The sequence below is a fragment of the Phasianus colchicus genome, chromosome Z (genome assembly GCF_987193195.1).
Source record: "Phasianus colchicus chromosome Z, bPhaCol1.hap1.1, whole genome shotgun sequence".
In the NCBI taxonomy this organism is placed as follows: Eukaryota; Metazoa; Chordata; class Aves; order Galliformes; family Phasianidae; genus Phasianus; species Phasianus colchicus.
In genome coordinates, this window is record NC_143476.1 from 28,617,294 (window position 1) to 28,631,290 (window position 13,997).

Sequence of the window (13,997 nt, forward strand, 5' to 3'; positions counted from 1 at the left end):
CTTTTGCCCCGCGCGGCCCTGTTTGCATCCCCGATCGCACAGAGCGCGGCGGCGGTGGTGCCGCTGAGAAAGGGGAGCGCCTCCGACATCCACATTGTTTCGCCGATTAATAATAAATACATATATATGGGGGGAAGGAAAAAAAAAAGAAAAGAAAGAAAGAAAAGGAAAGGAAAGGAAAAAGCCCAACAACACATCAGGATCAGAGGGAGGCAGTCAGCTGGCAGCGCGGTTTAGCGCAGATCAAAGGCAGACTTTGCTAATATATAGATCCGTATATGAATTAATGAATGTTAATGGCCCCCAAAAGGACACTACAAAATTGTGAATGTGGAATTATGACCCTGGAAAGACACAACAAATTATTCAAAGCGGGGGGAAAAGAAAAGGAAAAAAAAAAAAAAAAGGAAAAAAATCTGCAGCAACGGGATATTTGAAGTTTGTGCCTTCCCATATCAAGAAGTGGCCTCACACGGATTTCTGAACACCTTCATCTACAATGCTGTGGCCTCGAGCAAAAATACAAATAAAACACGCCATAATTCAGGAACTTCTGAAGAGGGCACCTTTGACCCATGCCGTGGACCTGGTGTCCCTCAGATGTACAATTATCTGAGCCAGGCTGCACTGCTAATCCATACTGTACCTTTAATGCAGTGATATTTTCCCACATCTAAAGCACCAGGTTGCAGAATATATATATATCAAACGCTTGGGCCTGTTCTTGTTTGCAACATATATCAAAACCACAGGCCTGTTCATATGTTGATTGCCACAAATCACACTCCATATTTACATATATCTTGCTATTTTACATGCATTATCTGCCCATTATGCACTAGGATCCTATTCAACTTCCAAACAATGCAATATGAAAGGGTCTCACTGACACCCTAGCAGGGCTCTCTCTTTATGCCCCATATGTCATACCCTTAAGGTTAGTAAAATATTAATCAGGTCCACCTATACCACAGGTCAGCAGCGCTAGGGATGGGGACAGTGCTGCTGCATGGTGCAGCTAGGGCTGGATTTGAGCTTCACCTCCAAACCCATGTAGGGTGTACTCGTGCCGAGGGCACCCCTGGAGCTGTGGTTATTTCAAATATTCCGGTGGATGCATTTGTTGGGGTTGTATATTGCATCCTTCGAGGTGGCAGTGGGGAGACTTAACTCTCCCTTTAGGAGGGGATTAAAAATAATAATAATTAAGAAGTGCGCAGCTCGCTGAGCCCAGGGAGGTGCAGTCTATGGGAGAAACAACACAGCCCACGTTTACTGGAGGTGAATTATTACCCCATCACAGAAAGTGGGCTAATGTGGAAATTCTGCGCTCTTCACTTTCTCATACGGTGAAGTGTCAATACAGGAAAGCGCTATATTTCTTCCTGCAGTCTATGGAAAAGAAATTATGTAAATAAATAACCATTACTACTCAGCACACTCCTGCCTTCCCCTTTGTACTGGTGGGAATGTATTTCATGTTACGCCTTCAGAAGAGTTTAGTGCTGAGGAAATATAGATGTAATCAGCCGGCATCTAACTAGAAATCAAAGTTCTTATTGCGCTGCAAATAGATTTATTGGATTTGTGTTATTTAGCCCAATCCCTTCCTGGAAACGCTTATTTATGGGGAGGAAAAGAAGGTGCAGGAATTAATAACTGGGAATAAGGAAAAGAGGAAATAAATAAATAACAAATAAAGAAAAGCAGCAGGTTTTGGGTCACGACCCAGCTGTTGGATGGTGTCCAGAATTTTACGCATTAAATATACTATCCAGTGCCCAAATGTAAAAACCACAACAGGAGGAACCCATGCCAGCTTCAAATGCTAAGTCCTCAGGACTTAGGACAATATGCCTAAAAATGTCTTTTCCATCAGTCAAAGTTTGTTTAAAAGTTGGATGACTTTGAGCAAGGCTTCCCATGAATTCCCCTCTGGCTAAGCAATCAAAACAAGTTTAGTGAAAAGTGGAAATGTGCGGATGGGGGTAAGGGGTGGATTACTCCTGACAGCTGTATTTCCATTTTCTGAGGTGCCCCGTGTGATTCTGCTCCGAAATAATATTATTCTCTCTCCAACCCCCATTCATGCTCTGCTCCATCGAGGGAAGGGGCTTCTCTCCTCGTAAACATTTAATTATTACATTTGTTTTTAATATATGTAAATGAGGGGCTCATCTGGAGCCCCTGGCTGCCTCTCCAGCCAAGGTCGGACATCTGAGGAGGGCAGAGGGGGCTGGGGGTGGAGAGAGAGAAAAATAACAACAACAATAATAAAATCAAAAGCAAAGCACAAACCAAGCAAAAAAAAAAAAAAAAAAAAAAAAAATCCCCAAATGTCCTCATGTGGGGCAACCTCCTCCTCTGAGCCTTTGCGAAGGGGGTGCGAGGCAGCCCCTCTGTGCAGGGTGTAACCCCTCCGAGTGGGGTCCTGGAGAAGGGACGGGCTATCTCAACTCGGCCCCACTTATTGATGAGACCCAGAAATGAATGGGGTGGGGAGTGCAGGGCTGCAGTGCGCTGCACCCGCCTGATAAATGCAGCCAGATCTCGTTGTCACTTCTGAAAAACGTGTTTCCATCAGGAAGACTTATTAAGATAAAATGCATTAAAATGTGGCGCTGGCTATTCGACACATCTTCCATTTGTTTTAAGATCTGCACTTGATCCTCTGCAAAGAAACATTCCCTCCGATGCGGAGCGCCTGCATTTGCACGGGAAGGAGAAGGGGGCAGTCACAGTACACGGCTCCGACCACCCTGCATACAAATTAGGTGCTCCTGTCTAAATAAATTATCCGATGTTCAAATCGATATTAATACTGCGTTTGCTACATTACAATATTGTGCAAATTTAGGAGTCATTTTAATACAATGTAAATACTATTTTTCATGCATGGGAGGCAACAGATATTGATGGATTATAAACTGCTTACTGTTAAACCAGGCCTCTGAACGATTTGCCATCTTTGTTCAGGAATGCTTTTAATTTTGCCTCGGCCCTGGTTTTAAGTCAGATTTATTGGGACTCTTTGGGCACTGCTGAGTGGGGAGACAAGGTTAAACACAACAACAGCAGCACCACAACTGAACCCGCAACAGTGAACCGGGCAGAAAGGAGAGAATACAGGGAGAGGAGAAAAAGGAAAACAAACAAGTGGAGAAAGTGGCAATTAGCCCCATCGTGGCGATAATTAGAATAATAATTAAAAAATGACATTGCGAGGCCCCTTATCTCGCTTCGCTCCTATTTCCTACATTTCCCTCGCATCGTTCGCCTTTGATGTTTATAAATTTCCCCCTCGCAGGTTACAATAATAGAAGATGTATTATATTCTTATAGGCTACAACCAGAGCACTTCAAAGGCGCTGTTAATGCACTTTCCTGCCAGTTAATTCGAACCATCTATCACTGGGAAAAATTGTTAACATGCGTGCACGCGTGTTTCCACCGCCTCCGCTTAATTTGACGGATATATACGTGTGTTTATATCCATACGTGTGACTGTTTATGGGGACAGACTGGGGCAGGCCGCGCCGCTCCCACCCCATGCGCATGGGAATTGCCACCCCCCACGTCTCCTCCTCCTCCCCCCGGTGCTCCCAGCGCTCACCTGAGGTGAAGAGGACGATGGCTTTGAGGCAGCTGTACTCGGCCGAGTCGACATGCAGCGCCTTCAGCTTCTCCACCTGCTCCTGGAAGATGCGGATGTGGTCCATGAAGGCGACGACGCGGTCGGCCGACATGGGGGAGGCGTGGAGGCCGGCGGCGGCCAGCAGCGGGGCCACGTGCAGCGGCATGGAGCACTGAGCCGCGTTCAGCACGAAGAGCTCGCTCCACGTGAGCCGCAGCAGGGCCACCTGGTCGGTGATCTGCAGGTCGGGGAAGAAGGGGATGTTGCGGGCCCACTCGACGGCGCTGAAGAGCAGGCGGGCGGCCAGCTCGCAGATGTTCTCGATGCCCATGATGTTGTTGGGCTGCATGCACTGGCTGCCGTAGCGGGAGGTGGGGTAGGGCTCGGCCCGCAGCAGCAGGGAGATGTATCCCGAGAGATAGCAGTGCCCGTTCAGGGGGTCCCCGTTGGTCAGGGCGTACTGGCCGGGGTTGGGCTGGGTGGGCGGCATTCTTCCTCGCTGAACCGCTGACAAAAACAAGGAGAGAAGGAGAGGAAATGTGCATCCTGGAGGCTTGCGGGCATTGCCAGCCGGACGGAGACAATGCCGAGCTTCTCCCCGCCGCAGCACACCCGGGCACGGAGCCGGAGCCGCGCGGGACCGGCAGCAGCATCGGCCCCACGGCACGGCCCGGTCCGGCCCGGCACCCCCAGCACAGAAGCAGCAGCCAAGCGTCCCCCGCCCCCGGCACAGACAGGCTTCAAACATAAGCACAGATTGAAAAAAAAAAAAAAAAAGAAAAGAAAAGAAAGGGAAAAAAAGGAAAAAAAAAAAGAGAAAAAAAAAAAGAAGCAGAAAGCAGGAAAGGAAGAAAGAAACAAGAAAAAAGAAAAAAAGAGCCAAGGCAAACAAGGCAAACCCGTTCCCCCCTCCGCGGCCCCCTCCCCTCCCGCGACAAAAGGCAGCCCCGCACGTAAAAATAAAATCAAAGAAATCCTCCGGGCGGTGAGAAAGTGGGGTTAAAAATCACAGCCAGCTGTTAAGCACAGCCCGGCTCGCTGCGGATCCCGGCCGATCGCCCTGCTGCTGGCACCGAGATTTACAAGTCAACCGCTGTGCTGCTTGTTCAGAAAATAAATAAATAAATAATAATAATCATAAAATAAACGCGTCTGTATTCTTCTGTAATACCACCTCGTTCCCCCGGAGCGGAGCGGGTCGCAGCCCCCACTCCCACCGCTAACTTTGTTGCCCAGCTGTCCAGAGAGCACCCCCTCCCCCGCCCACAAAGTTCTCCCTGCTGAAAGGAAGAGAAAGATTAAATATTATCGAGGAAAAGGGGGGAAAGGAGACGAAAAGGTCCGCACTTACAATAGCCAAACATTCGTGGAAAAAAAAGGGGACGGTGTAATTAATATCTTTGGTGCGCTGTCGCCACTGCAAAAGCCTGCAGTCAGCGTTGCACAGTGAATGCACAGGCTTGCAACTGCAAAAACACCGGATTCATTAACCATCTCCGCACAGAGCGTGAGCGTGCCGCCAGTCCCGAGCGCTGACCAAAGTTTTTTTTTTTTTTTTTTTTTTTTTTTTTAAAGCGTGTGTGTGTTTCCCTCCAGCAGTGCCACACCGCGCTCTCAGCCGCATGCCATGTAAACAAAGGTAACTTCGGGAGAGATGCTGCTGCTGGGGCCGGTCCCCGCACAGATACCCGCACACACCCGCACGGCGCACCGTCCCTTGTCCCGCCGCGGCACACTCCCACAACTTTCCCCTTTATTCCCACGCGTCCCGTGGGCCGCACCTTCCCTCCTCTGCCCTCGGCCAACCTCTGCCTCATGGCTCTGCCTTAAATTTAGCACTGATTTTTCAATTAACTGTGAGCACAATTCCAAGCTTTTGGGTGTTCCCCCCTCCCCCCCCCACCTCCCCCTTTCATTTTTCCTCCAGACCTACAGCCTCTGGAGCTACCAACGAGGCCGTCAGACTTCAGGTCTAGAGCGGCACCCTTGTCTTTCTTGTGGCAACACAAAATACAGTGTTACAGCCCATGAAGGCTGCGACAGTCAGCGGGACACAGCGTTTGGTTGCTGTGGCTCTCAGACACCTTTAGCTCAATCTCAGGGTTAAACTCCAGCGGCCAAACCGGGAAACCAGGGGAAAAGGAGGGCAGGGACCTTCCTTCGAGGGAACGCGGGGAGAGCTGAAGAAGCAGAAGGGGAAGGGAAGGAGCGGAGGAGCGCTTGGAGGGCGCGGAGCCTGCTGCCAGCCGCGAGTTCTGCTAGGAGGAGAAGGATCGGTAAATAGGTTATAAATCGCGATTTGTATGCAGGCTTTAAGGAGAGGGTGGAGTTTGATGAAGAAATAAAGCGAGCAGCGTGCTAAAAAAAAAAAAAAATAATAATGACAGGAGCACAGGAACCCAGCTCGCTCCCAAACTTTCCTTTGAACAACGCGTGGAGTGAAAACAAGGCCAAACCTCGCGGAGCAGCACGGTCCGGGCACCGGCAAAGGGGAGACCGTGCCACATTTCCCCCCTGTTCACCCCCCGTTCTCCCCCTTTACTCTTTTCTCGCCTACTTACACGTCCTTCATCTTTCTTTCAGGAAAAAATGAGCCTGAGAATGGAGTACCGAGAAGTGTTTGGGTTTAAAGAGAAACGGTGGGGCGGGAGATGGGGGGGAAAGGAAGCTGAATGGGAGCACATCTCGTACGGAGGGATGCATCTCCCCCCACCCCACCCCCGGGCTCATGCCAACAATAGACAAAACCACATCCACCACCGCAGGCGCACACACGCACACGCGAAGGGGCACCGCACGATAAACGTGTAGCGAGCACCGTGGTGATAAATCCCGGGCACAATGAGCGGGGACGGGGAGAGAGCGGCGGGGCCGGGGAAGGGGGTGGGGAGCAGCGGGAGGAGGGCAGGAGGCACGAACCGAAAAGCAAAAGAAAACATCGCCAACCACCATCCGCAGCAACAACAAAACCTGGCGCTGGGCTGCCAGATGGAGTGCAGGCAGAGGGAGAGATTGACATGTGCATGTAAATACGGAGGGACCCGGATAGCCGCCGCGAGTCGCGTATCTCGGGGCGCACACACCCCGCGCACCCCTGCGCGCATCATCCGCCCCCCGCTCGCACACCCGCACCCGCGCTCCTGCCACGGCCACGGGAAGGGAGAGCGATAGCATAGTAGGGAAGAAATATTCACCTTCCCGCCTCATGCCCACTTTGAGGCACTTCTTGAGGCGGCAGTACTGGCACTGGTTGCGGTGGTGCTGGTCGATGGGACAGTTCCTGTTGGCACGGCATGTGTAAGTTAAGTTCCTGCGGACGCTCCTCTTGAAGAAACTTTTGCAGCCCTCGCAGGTGAACTGGCCGTAGTGCTTGCCGCTGGACTTGTCCCCGCACACCACGCACTCGATGTGCTGCTGGCTCTGCCCCGAGCCCTGCTGCCCCGGGCCCTTGTCTCCGGCCGTGCCCGGCGTGGAAGGGGGTCCCGGCTGGCTGGGGGTCTGCGGGGTGTGCGGGGCGGCCGAGCCCCCCTGCTGCTGGGGCGGCTGCTCCCGGGCCGGCTGTGCTGCGGGGTTGGGGCCGCTCGGGGTGCCCCCGGCCACGTCTTCCTGCGGATCTCGCCAGCTGCTAACTACCATTGCCATATCTCGGGCCCAAAAAAGTGCTGGGGAGCGGCGCGTCTCGCTGCGGGCTGCCGGGGAGAGAGGCGGGGGGCGGGGGGGAGGCGGGCGGCCGGGCGCCGGGGGCGAGCGGGGAGCGAGGGGACCGTGCCTGCCGCCTGCCTCCGCCTCGGCTGCCGCCGCCGCCGCTGCCCTGCTGCCGCCGGCTGGAGCCGCTCCTGCCGTTTTCTTTATTTTATTTATTTTTCGCCGCGATCCCCCCTCCTCTCGCTCGCGCTCTCGCTAATTTTTTTTTTTTTTTTTTTTTTTTTTAGGGAGGGGGAGGGGGCGTCGGAGGATTTTCTCGCTCTTTTCCCCCTCCTCTCTCTCTCTCTCTCTCTCTCTCTCTCTCCTCTCCGCTCCCTGCGCTCCCCCCCCCGCCTAGAAGCCCCCCGTCTCTCCGCTTCCCCTCTCGGCTCCCTCTCTCGCTCTCTCGCCTCTTCTCCTCTCCCTCCCCCCCCCCCACCACTTCAAGTTGCAAAATCAGAAGCGGCGAACAGGGCCGTCGGGAGAGGCATCCAGGAGAGGCACACGCCGGACACGCACACGCAGGCAGACACGCGCGCACACGCCCGGCACACGGCTCCCCACTCGCGCACACGCACACGCACGGGCACAGGCACAGGCACACGCGGTCCGGGCGCTACGGGCGCGGAGGATGCGCAGGCATAGAGGAAGCCGGGGCGCCGCCGCGAAGCTGGATCCGGAGAAGCAGAAGCAGGAAGAAGAGGAGGAGGAGGAGGAGGTCGCCGCTCGCCGCCGCCGGGGCCCGGCCGCCGCCGCAGTGCTGCCGCCGCTGCCGCCGCCGCCGCTGCGGGCTCTCGGGGCGCCGGGCCGGGGAGCGAGAGGTGGAGGCGGAGAGCGGAGAGATCAGGGCACGGAGGTGTCCGGGGGCCAGGTCCAGGGCAGGGCGCCGTCAGCCATTCAGCGCGGCGGAGCCGGGGAGCGCGGCGGGGGCGGGCGGGGAGCTGAGGCAGTTTGATCTCGTGTCGGCGGCGGCGGAGGAGGGTGCCGGGCGCTGCTCTTTCTCTCGAGCTCGGCGCTCGCGCTCTCTGTGTCTCTCCTCGCTCTCGCTCTCTCTCTTTCTCTCTCTCTCCTTCTTCTTCTTCTTCTTTTTTTTTTTTTTCAAAAAAAAAAAAAAGAAAAATTACAAAAAAAAAAAAATCGGATGTGACTAAATTCGCAGAGGAGACGAATTCACGGCGAAGTGTAAAAATAGAGGACGGGAATAATAATGGCACACGCAGGAAAAAGAGAGATCCAAAGTAGGTCGGGTAAATAAATCCTCTTCTTTTCCTCTTCCTTGCCCCTTCCTTCTTCTTCTCCTCCTGTGCGAACACACGGTGCTGGCGAGGGGAAAAAAAAAAAAAAAAGAAAGAAAAAAGAGCGGTGGAGATCGCCCCCCAGAAGGTCCTCTTTTTTTTTTGTTTGTTTGCCTAAAAAAAGTATTTCGGGTAAAAACTCACCAGCCGGCAGCAAAACCCTCCCCCAAAATAAAAAAAAAAAATCGGCGAGAACGGTCAAAATGAGAACGGCATCACGGTGGGAACGCGCCCGCTCGCTCTCGCTCCGCTCTGCCCCCCCGGCTCTCGCTCGGCTTTTTCCCCTTTTTCCTTTCTTTCAGATTTTTTTTTTTTTTTTTTTTTTTAGTTTCACCTCTCTCTTCTTCTCTTCTCCTCCTGCAGGAATGAAGCGAGAGACACGAGGAGGAAGGGTGGAAAAAAGAAGAAAAGGAAGGAGAAGAGGGAGATGAAGGGGGGAAAAAAAAAAAAAAAAAACAACTAATAGAATATGCAAGGAAGGGAGAGAGAGAGGGGGAGAGAGAGAGAGAGAGAGGGAGAGAGAGAGAGACCCAAAAAATGAATGCGTTTAAACGGGAAGCCGAGCAGAGCAATGTTTCCGAAAGGGGGATCTGCGCGAATGTCTGTATATAGTGAACTTTGACACTACTATTGAAACTGACACGTTTCTATGGAGATCGCTGCCTTATATGGAGCTCATGTCAAGGAGCCAAGAGAAGGGCTGCTGGCAACTGATAATCAAAGGCGACTGACTGGTCAGAGCCCTGAATTGGGGGGAGAGAACATGGGAGGCTGGGGTTAGCCAAGCCTCCCGCGCTCCATTGGTTACCCCCCAGCGTTTTTTTTTTTTTTTTTTTTTTTTTTTTTTTTTTAATTCTCTGCTACCTACTGACTGGGATGGGGAAGGGAGGGGAGGAGAGAGCGGGGAGAGAGGAAGGGAGGGAGGGAGGGAGGGAGGCAGGGAGGCAGAGAGCGAGGGGATTCTTCTGACAAGCGCAATTTACATTGAGATCGCCCTGCGCTGCTATTTACTTTGAGACCTGATTAGTATGGGTCGGCTGCGGTCTCCCCGCCGCTCTCTCTCTCGCACAGACCCGCACACACATCAAAAGCGGAGGGTGCACTGCGATAGGCGGAGAGGGGCAGTTAAAAGGGGACGGTTTGGGCACCCCGTGAAAAGTTTACACCACAATTCCTCCTTCTCCTCACCCCCTCCCCCCTTTATTTTTTTTTTCCACATTTTTCAATAGGATTTTTCTCTCTGCTTCCAATCACACACACACAAAAAAAGAAACACGCGAGGGGCTGTAGAGGAGCACCGGAGGAGCGCACCGCTCCGCACCCCGCGCACTCCGCGCCGAGGCCATTTCCGCTCCGCACCCCCACCCGGACCGATATCCCCCTGGGGGGGGGTAGGAAGGGGGATGGGAAACCCGAGCTCCTCAACCCCCCGGGAGCAGCATTTGGTGGGAGCGGGGCGGGGGGAAAGCATCCACAACGGCCCTATTGCTCCCTCCGCGTGCAAACCCGCTTCGGGACCCCCCCCCCCTCACTCCACAACGCGGTCCCTCCGCGTCCCCACCCCAAGTAACTTCCACCCGCGCAGAGCAAACCTCAGCGGCGGTCGCGACTCCCGTCGCGGCGGGGGGCGGCGGCGGCGGGGCGGGGGCCGGGGGCGGCCGCGCTCCGCGCCCCGCGGCGCTCGGCGCGGCTCGGCTCGGCCCGGCCCGGCGCGGCCCCGGCGGCCCCGGCGGTGGCGCGGAGCCGAGCGGGAATCGCTGGCGCCGGCTGCCATCTAGCGGACAGCCGCTCGCCGGCCTCCGCCCCGCCGGGTCCCGCTCCCTGCGAAGCTTTCCGCGAGGTTCATCAGCCCCCCGCAATCCACGCTGGTTTTCTTTTTCTGTCTTTCTTTCTTTCTTTTTTTTTTTCCTCCCCAATCTTTTTTTCTAATTATTATTTAAAGAACGGGGGAAGATAATAAACAGAGTTTTGCCCGGGAGGAAAAACCCCTTCTTTGTGACCGTGTGCATCCTTTCCCGCTCCTATCTTCCCCCTTTCGGGAGAGGTCTGGGATTTGCTTCGGATCGCAAGACTGTGGCTGACACAAAGAAACAAACAATGGGGAAAAAAAAAAAAAAAAAAAAAGGTATACATATACACACACATATAAGAATAAAGGAAGAAGGGAAAAGCCTGTCCTCCTCTCAGCTCCCACAAAAGTTTATCCTCAGATTGGAAGCCACGGTAAACCCTACAATGGGAAAGGGGATGAAATATATCTGACGGAAGTTTTATTGTTATTATTTTAGCAAAGAGATGTCGCTTTCATTGAGAAAAACCCCCAAACCCTCCACTTTGATGTATCGCGGTCACATTTATTTTATTTTTTCCCCTGTCACTCTGAGGTCTGAGACGGGAGCCGGCTGCGGGGGAGAATCCATCATCATTTCTGGGATCAGAATAAACGCCCGATTTTGTCCCGAAATAATGAAGAGATTTTCAATGAGTCCCTCGGCCAAGCCGTCCCCATTGTATATCGCATTGATAAAAAGGATGTTATTGACTATGCAACAGTGGGCTCCTTTCCTCTCTCTCCCTCTTTCTAAATAAACTCTCGGTCCTGTCTCCTGGTCATTGAAAAGGTGAAACGAATAAGATTAAATCAGACAAAAAAAGCACGCTCGGTATGTATATCATCCAGATTTTACTCCCCAGACTGTGAAGAGACAGGGAGTAAAGGAGGCAGAGCAAGGCACAGAGAGAGAGGGAGAGAGAGAGAGAGAGAGACAGAGACACAGACACAGACACAGAGGGAGAGAGCCTAAGCGGAGCCGGACGGACCAAGCTTCGCAGCCCGGTTCCTCGGGACCTGCTCTCCGCGGCCGCGGCCCCGCTCCCCGCCGGCCGACCCCAGGCAAGTGCCGCTTCTTTCCTCGGGTGTGGGGCGGGGGAAGAGGGCAGTGGGGCCGCATCACCGCAGCACCTCGCGGGCAGAGCGTCGTCCCCCCCCCCGTGCGGCCCCCCTGGGCTGGGTGCGGGCGTCCCGTTCCCCGGGAGCGGCGTGGGGCCGCGGTTTGCCCTCAGACATACTCCCCCCCCCCCGCTTCCCCGCCTTCCCCCCCGCATTGCCGTGGGTACTTCCATTCCCCCCGCCCCGCTCCCTTAGCACGCGGGCGGACCCACGCGGGTCTCGGGGGCACAGCCACGGGCCGCGGGTGAGCTCCGGCCACAAGTGAGGAGCAAGCGCATCTCGCAGCAGGCTGGAGAAGGGCGAGAGGAGCGGTGCCGCTGTCTTTCACCTGCTCCGTTTGTTATTTGATCACCTAATGAAAAGATCGATGGCAGCCTGTTTATCCGGGCGATAGTGTCAACAGATTACGGGGGCGGCAATCAGATGCCTCCGTACCCGGCGGGGAGGGAGCACGGACCCGCACGACTCGCGCTGCTGCGGGATGGGTTGCGCGGCGCCGGGGAGGGCGGCTCGGGACACGCGGAGCTCGGAGGGACGCGAAGTTGGTGGAGCAGCGCTGCTGCGGGGCTGCTCCAGCGCTGGGGCCGGCTGGGACTGTCCGTGGGGCGGCCAGGTGCGAGCGGAGCTGGGCTGGCGGGAGGCATTGCCTGCCCCCGACAAACTGCTGGGCACTGGGAACGGTCACAGCTCACAGTTAGCTGGGAAATGGGCTGTGATTGCTTTTTAACCTCTGCGAACCTGGAGTGGGAAGAGATTTGAGGGACGGGGACCTGCTCGGAGTCGACTTCCCCTTAGCCACTCCATGTTCTTCATACCGGGTGGCAGAGACCAGGGAGGAAGTAGGGTAAATTGTGTGTTTCTTTTGGTCTCCTTTATTTTTTTTACCTCCTTTCTGTGTGTCTTTCCTCGGTGTAACCCAACCCGGGACCGCGCCGCTACTCTTCACGCCCTCTTGTCCCCTCCGCAAAGGAAAAGTTCCTTCTGCAGATGAATGGTAGCAACTTATGAGCGCTGTTTCTGGCGATGGGAGGTGGGCGGGGGTGGGGAGCATCATGCAAAGTCGACTGCAGGTATGGTGATGCTGGCACGATGGAAGACGGCGTGTGAGCCACGTGCTGTGTTTTCTCCAAAAAATGTTAATCACCAGCCACACCTGCCCAGCTCTGCAGAGCAGTGTGTGTATAAGGGTATACATGCACATCCAGCATATACATGTATCTATGTGTATGGGTGTGGAGCAGACGGAGGACAATAACTATGCAGGCTTCTGTCACAGGGCCCAGATCATCTGCAAATGCCTCCCTCACTCCCCAACTTTCAGCCTTTGAGCTCTTTGCTCTGACTGGTGAGTGCACTCAGGCTCCAAAGTTGCGGAGTGGTTTTTGGGGTTCTGCCTGTCCCAGTCCCAGCTGTGCCCCTGGGAACACCTGCAGATGGAGCAGGAACATGTCTCAGCTTGGTTGCCCTCCAACCAGGAGGGTTGTGCTGTGCCAGGCCTCAACAGCCAGCAGAGCCCATCCAGGCCTCATTTTTCACACTAGGGTCCTTTTCTTCCAGGCCTTTTCCTTCCTTTCCCTAGTTTTTAATATCGTTTTTCTCCCCTTTCCCTACTTCCTCACTGCAGCCAGCCCTGAAGGGTAGCCAAGCTCTGCAAGAAGTAGAGAGAGAGATGCGCAGGCTGGAGATTTTGTTTCCCAGGGGGAAGGGATCGCTATTCGCTTTGCAGAAGGTCTCTGCTGTGCTGTACCAGGGGGGGCAGGGGATAGTGATGGGGGGGTGGTACGTGACCTGGGGGCAGCACCCGGGGCTCAGCCCCATCCCAGAACCACCATTGGGTTCTCCATACTGCCATCCCCGGCCCCCCGCCGTGCCGTGCCGCTGGGTGGGCACCCCCCGTGGGCACCCCCTGCTCCCTTCCAGGTGTCTCCCGGGTCACCTCTGCCAGCCCTGGATCCCGGGAAGGTCTTTGGGGTAGCACGGCCTTCCTCTGCCCCCGCCTCCTCCAGCAGCCCCGCAGCGCCTTCTCCTGCCTCATTTGTCGGCCTTTTATTGAACCCCTTGTGGCAGTGGGTTCCCCACTCCTCTTCCGACGCGACCTTCCCGCGGTCGCGGCCAACAGCGCACTGCTCTCCGCTGACCTCCGAGACGGGGGCGGGGGGCTCTGCCCTGCCGGGACACCCCGGCCTCCCCTTTGCCCTCCGCGGGCGCTGAACCCCGCAGACGGCCGCCCTCCCCTCCCTCCCCACCCCCCTCCTCGACCTCCGTCGTCTTCCTCCCTGCGCTCCTGTGAATTATTTTAGACGGGGTTGGCAAAAAGCGGCGTGACAGCGGCCCCCCCCCACCGCCACCCCCTCGGGAAGGCAATCTGCCGTCCCTGCAGCCTCTCCGGCGGCGGGGCCGCGCCGAGCCGGGGTTTGTCATTTGTTAGCGCTCA

General features: G+C 55.1%; 1 protein-coding gene and 1 long non-coding RNA gene across 8 annotated transcripts in view; one reads left to right on the forward strand and one right to left on the reverse strand.

Moving 5' to 3' along the window:
* Positions 1-8,402, reverse strand: part of NR2F1 (nuclear receptor subfamily 2 group F member 1) — a 9,939-nt gene extending 1,537 nt beyond the window's left edge. The window contains exons 1-2 of one of the 2 annotated variants that reach the window (XM_031605278.2): positions 6,829-8,402; positions 3,614-4,141 (exon numbers count right to left, since the gene is read on the reverse strand). In XM_031605278.2, the coding sequence (XP_031461138.1) occupies positions 3,614-4,141; positions 6,829-7,276 (976 nt within the window). In that variant the 5' untranslated portion in view covers positions 7,277-8,402. Of the gene's footprint in view, positions 1-3,613; positions 4,142-4,985; positions 6,208-6,828 lie in introns of those variants that run through there. The other variant, XM_090130964.1, reaches the window with a different exon arrangement.
* Positions 8,403-11,154: 2,752 nt separating this feature from the next.
* LOC116236576 (uncharacterized) overlaps positions 11,155-13,997 on the forward strand; it is a 62,704-nt gene continuing 59,861 nt past the window's right edge. For 4 of the 6 annotated variants that reach the window (XR_016461841.1, XR_016461842.1, XR_016461837.1 and 1 more), the window contains exon 1: positions 11,158-11,506. This is a non-coding gene — a long non-coding RNA (uncharacterized LOC116236576). Of the gene's footprint in view, positions 11,507-13,997 lie in introns of all 6 variants that reach the window. The other 2 variants (XR_016461839.1, XR_016461838.1) reach the window with 2 other exon arrangements.